Source organism: Aulonocara stuartgranti (genome assembly GCF_965226115.1).
Source record: "Aulonocara stuartgranti genome assembly, chromosome: 20".
Lineage (NCBI taxonomy): Eukaryota > Metazoa > Chordata > Actinopteri > Cichliformes > Cichlidae > Aulonocara > Aulonocara stuartgranti.
Genome location: NC_138956.1, coordinates 26,776,496 through 26,782,477, shown reverse-complemented (window position 1 = coordinate 26,782,477; position 5,982 = coordinate 26,776,496). Strand labels below are relative to the sequence as shown.

Sequence of the window (5,982 nt, the reverse complement as noted above, 5' to 3'; positions counted from 1 at the left end):
GAGGTTGAGCACCATTTAGTAACAAAACGAAGACGAGTACCCCATCTGCAGCCAGCTCCAGGACCAGAACAAGCCCACCAGACAGCAGGTGAAGAAATATGGACGTCAATAACTGGTGAAATTGAATGGTCTTCTTGCCCAAGAAATGAGCCACCCTGCAGAGCTGCTACTGTGATAAGCCAGGGCCAACACGGCTGACAGTTACTCATGTGCAGGACATCAAGGCTTCATTTGAGCTTTTCATCCCAGATTCCATCCAGAAAATTATTCTGGATTGCAGTAATCTAGAAGGAAGGTGTTTTTTTGGAGAGAGGTGGAAGGAGATGGACCAAATTCATCTAAGAACCCCAAAGGCCTACTTTGGGGTTCTTATCCTTGCAGGAGTTTTCAGGTCCAAAGGGGAATCCACAGAATCCCTGTGGGATGCAGAAACCGGCACGAAGCTTTCCGTGCATCAATGTCTCTGGAAAACTTCCACAAAATTTCCAGGATTATCCGTTTTGATAACCGAGACGACAGACCAGCTCGACGGCAGAGAGACAAGCTAGCTGCCATCAGGACAGTGTGGGATAAGTGTGTGCACCACCTCCCCCTGTTTTACAACCCTGGGCCTAATGTCACCATTGATGAGCAGCTGATCCCATTTAGTTGTGAAACATATTGCTTCATGTGTAAATGTGTTGTGTCTTTCCACTCACTCCACTTGATTATAACTGATTTATTTTTTTATAACATTTTATAAAAAAAAACAAAAAACGAGAAGCACATTAATTCATAAATGTGATCTAACAAAGGTAAAGGGAAAAAAATTAACCATGTTTGCTGTTCATATGGCTTGTAATTGGGATGAAGTAAACATCTGTTGAGTAATTTAACATAAAATTGTTTGATAGTGTTAATTTGGAAAGCCAAAACTCTGGCGGGTCCACCAGACCCATGAACACTGGCTGAGTAACAAAAATACGAACACCACACAAGGGTTAAAGCACTTGTTGCAGGCTGCTGAGTTTGCATATTTTGCTGTGAAGTACAGCCAGGCTTTTGACCGCTTCGCCTTGGACATTTTTAATCTGTAGCTCTGCTCTAAAAGAACGTACGTACCTGGACCCGCCTACTATCCTCGGAAACGTAAAATGATTGGCTAGAAGTGTATCACAGCTCAGGAAAAAAAGCACCGAAATAAAGCACCGAAATGTGCGCTGCTTTTCGGTCTGGTTACTACCGTTTATGTCAGAACAGGTGCCATCATGGCACCGGACACCGGTACCCATCCCTAGTTAGGTGCCCTAGATTCATTAACACTAATAATCGTCTTTGGTTGAGCTACACAAATGACATGTTACAACACAGTTGGTTCTAGTTGGAATTCTGACACCGGTACCCATCCCTACTTGTGAGTGGGTGGCAGAATGGTTCTGTGGTTAGCACTGTTTCCTTACAGCCAGGATGCATTGGGTTCAAATGCAGCCTGGGGCCTTTCTGTGTGGGGTTTTTATGTATTCATCGTGTCTGCATGTGTTTTGTCCAGGTACTCCAGCTTCCTCCCACATTTTAAAGACATGCACAGGGTTAGATTAATTGGTGAATGAGAGTGTGAATGGTTGCCTGGTGCTATGTGTTTGTGATAGATTGGCCACATGTACTTGGGTCTACCCTGCCTCTTGCCCTATGACAGTTGGGAAAAAGCTCTAGCTCAACTACTGTGCTGAATTCGGTAAACAGAAGAAAACAGATTGCTGGATATTTGTAAGCATTCACAGCTTTTCTAAGGTCTTGCCATAGGATGTCAGTCATGTTGAGATCTGGACTTTGACTGGACCATTGCATCGACTTGATTTTTTTTCTTTGCTGGCATTTTATTTATCTGTCAGACACACATTCTACAGCTAGTATAAGTTGTTTGTGCTGATATGCGGTGTTTGGATTTTGCCAATGTGCATTCAGAGGTGGAAAGAGTACTCAAAATTTGTACTCAAGTGCAAGTACTGTTACACTGGTTAAATTGTACTCAATTACAAGTAAAAGTACTGGTGTTAAAAAAATACTTGAGTAAAAGTACAAAGTACTGTTCTCAAAAACTACTCAGAGTATTAATTACTTTTTAACAGACTGATGTTTTATTCTGTTGTCAATAGCAGGCATTCAACTCGATTCACCAGTATAAATATTTATGTTCAAAGCACATTTTTCAGATGAACAAGGTATAGAAAGGTAACTTGTTTTGTAAATAAATGTAGATATAAAAGGAGGAATTTTGTTTGTTAAAACAATGACAAAAATGTTTCTGAACATGCGTAGAACCATTTAAACTTTTCCCCATACACTGAACAACAGGCAGGTAAGTGTCTTAAAGTCTTAGCATTTCTTTCACACTTTACTTTCTGAACCTTTTGTTCAGTTTCAGCAAGAGCTGGTTTTCTAAATTAACAGAGGCAATCCGACTTCGTTTGGCAGTGAAGAGTAGACCAGCACAGCTAAAAAGTCGTTCACACGCAGCAGAAGCAGGCAGAGCTGTGTTTAGTTTAAGAGAGAGGTTTTTGATGGCTGAGAAGGAGTGTAGCAGCTCCATGGTGTCTGTGGCACAAGCAAGATAACCATCAAGCTCAACTGCACTTTGCAGCCTTCTGGAGATTGGTCTGGAGAAGAATTCATCTTCATCAGATGACTCTCTTTGCTGATCCTCACTCTCATGCTCTGTCGTTTCAAGATGTTGTTTGATGTATGTCAAGGCTGTAATTGCAAGTAGATAACACAATTTTGTTATTTAAATTTCAGTGATTATTCCTGAACACAAATTTAAAATCGGCAAATTCTCAAAAAGGATTGTTTAGTATTCAGGACAGACCATCAATAACTTACAATGTATTAGGTGAAATACTCACTTAAGCATGTGTTCAAATGTAAAAATACACAAAAATGGGATCACATGAATCCTTACCAGCCTCTGTTACATCTGCTCTGTCAGTCCAGGAAGTCTTGAACTTGGGTAAGAGGACTGCAGCTGCAGCCAACTCTGGATCCTCCATCATCGCTCCAAAACGCTTTTGAAGGCCATTTTGCAGGGCTCTGATGAGTGGCACGCATGTCTTGCTTGATGTCTCCAGCCTGCTAAGTTTGGACAGTAGTTGTTGGATTACTGGCAGGAGCCATCCCATAAAGGAAGTGGACTCAGACTGAAGGATGTTTGAAGCTTTCACCAGTGGCTTCATGGTGGTACAGTACTCCCTTAGGAATGCAACTTCTGCAGGACTCAACCTGTAAGACACAACAACAAAACCCACCATGACTATAATAGGGATCTTCTGATTTAATATTAAGAGTCTGCTCACGTTTTTAACCATCCATTAAGGAAAATTCACAAAATTTGAAACCATATTGGTAGGTGTCCAATTTTACTCACATTTTCACCTTGAACTCCTCACAAATGCTCCTGATGGCATCTTCCCCCTTCTCATCAATGATGCGTATTATCCTTTCAATGGCAAGGTAGGTTGAATTCCATCGTGTTGCATTGGGACGAATGATCTGTAGCTCACACTTGTCCTCTACCACTTCATTAGCCAAATGAGATCGGCCAGTTTTGTTCCAAATGGCCTGGCATTTTGCAAAGGTTGCACGGGAGAGCCTCTTGTAGGTTTCATTCATGCTCTCTGCTAGGGCAGCATCAGTTGTTGCCACAAGGTTTAGCAGGTGACATGCACATCGCTGATGAGGCGGAAGTTGATACTCCAAACCAGAGTCTTCATCAAGAATTGCACTTGCCTCATGGTAGTCCCTATGGTCAGTCAGGTCAATAGTTTCTGGGTCTGCTTCATCTTCAGCTTCATCTGCATCATTTTGTGCCCCAAACATGTGGAAGGCCTTGACAAAGTTGGATCCACTATCAGTTGTGGTTCTTACAACTTTGCCTCTAATCTTGTATTGGCAATGGATATCATCAAGCGCACCAGCAAGCATGTCAAATGTGTGAGACCCTCTCAATCTTTTGCATGCTAGTGCTGCAGATCTTCTTTCCAGGGACTCTTCCTCCAATGGCATGTGACTCCAAGGTAACTTTTCTGATGAGCTGACCAACAATCAGTAGTGGTAGCAACAAATTTGACTTTATCCAATGCTGCAACCAAAGTCATCTTCATGTGATCAGCAGCTTCACAGATTCTGGCACGGACAGTGGGTCTGGAGATGACTTTGGCTTGAGGTTGTAATGTGGTAACCAATTCTTTGAAAGATGGCTGTTCTACCACTGCAAATGGCTGTAGACCCTCACATATGAAATTGATGACAAGCTTGTCAACAGTTGCTTGTGGAACATGTTTGTTTGCAGCTCTCAACATCAGGTCTGGTAACTTGGCTTGTGTATTTGCTGAGAGCTTGTTTGGTGTGGCTGTGGTCTTTCGCTGTCGAGATGTTGATGCCACAGTGATATTGTACTGCTCAGTCTTCGATGGATGTTTCCTCTGTAGAGATAAATATTATCATACGTCAGGTTCATACATTACTTCATAACATCACTGTGATTAACACTAAAAGAAAACACATTTTTAAAACATTATTCAACTAGACTTGAGCTAATCTTTGATTGTTGAGCATAGTATAAAAGAGTGGTGAATTGGTCAAATTTTGCAGATATATTGCTGTATTTATTCACAAGTGTAAACCAATTTTGAACGATCATTGCAAAAAACATGAATTTCTGTATACATTCTAAGTTCTGTAATATGTATACTATCTGTAAAAAGAGTATCGACCAATGTATCAGTATCTAAATTTTTAACTCCTTTTTATCAGTATCACCCTAAAGTTTTCAGTATTAGTCAGGTCCTAAAAATACTAAGAGAGCAAAATATGTGTATCTAGCAAATCTAATTTAAGAAAAGGGATCACATACACAAAAATGCTGCCCATACAGCTAACAAATAAAACCAATCCACATTATGTTCTTTAAAAAAAGATATCATATTGGGAAACATATAACCCTACTGATTAAGAGCCATGTCACTATGATAGACCTATATCAGGCCAATGATACTGATCAACTGATCCATCAATCGGGCTCTGGTACATGTCAGCTGAGAGCTGGAAGATTAATTTGAGATGCAGCTCAGCACTGTGTTCAAGTTTGTTTGTTTTTTTGTTTGTTTGTTTTTTTAAATAGGCCAGCTGATTGTAGGCCTGTGAGTTTTAAATGACTACAAGTTTAATTTATTGTAATGACGGTGGTTATCCAAATAATAAGCTAAAACATTCCTACGAATTGTAGCTCAGTTATGCATGCACACACGCACATTAGCTAGCTCCGTCTTATTTTAATATCAGGCTAACCAATGGCGGTGACAATATCTTAGCCAAACTAGTAACCTTAACACACATGAAAAATAAGAAAGCAATATCATACACGTATAGTTGTAAAACCTCTTACCTCAATGTGTTTTTTTAGATTAGATGCTGAAGTCTTGTAAGCTGAAATGACTGTAGAGGTCAAACAAAGTTTGCACTGCATCTGGACGCTGTCTCTTTTTCTTCCTCTGTACACGAAAAATTCCTCCAGGTATGGCCACGGGCACGCGTCCTCCGTCTTTTCTACGTCGTTTTCATGGTTGACAGTGTTGTCCTCTGTCTCCATTTTGGCTTCTTTGTCTCCAAATCTTTCGTCTATAAAGTAGTTTATACTCCACCATTTAGCACCTCCAGACACCTGTGCCTGCTGCTGCAGCGGAGTTTATTCTTTGCTTACGTCTTAAATTGGCGCGGTTGCGATTGCACGGCCTTATTGGCTGCAAAAATGCAGACGAAAGGTTTGAATATTAATTCAAATTGTGGGCGTACTCAGTAGTGACTTTTGATTTTATAAGTAGCGAAGTAGATTACATGGTGTAAGTTGTACTCAAGTATGAGTAAAATTACACACTTGAAAAATTACTCGTAAAAGTACAAGTACCCAAAAAATGTACTTAATTACAGTAACGTGAGTATTTGTAATTC

At 40.5% G+C, this 5,982-nt stretch overlaps 1 protein-coding gene across 1 annotated transcript; it reads right to left on the bottom strand.

Moving 5' to 3' along the window:
- Nucleotides 1-1,998: 1,998 nt before the first annotated feature.
- Nucleotides 1,999-5,505, bottom strand: LOC309697788 (uncharacterized protein). Its single transcript, XM_082519923.1, has 4 exons — nt 5,420-5,505; nt 3,401-4,457; nt 2,939-3,255; nt 1,999-2,730 (listed from the first exon to the last, which is right to left on the bottom strand). Exons 2-4 carry the CDS (start codon nt 4,036-4,038, stop codon nt 2,375-2,377), a joined length of 1,311 nt encoding a protein of 436 aa, XP_082376049.1. The 5' UTR covers nt 4,039-4,457; nt 5,420-5,505; the 3' UTR covers nt 1,999-2,374.
- Between the last annotated feature and the right edge of the window lie 477 nt (nt 5,506-5,982).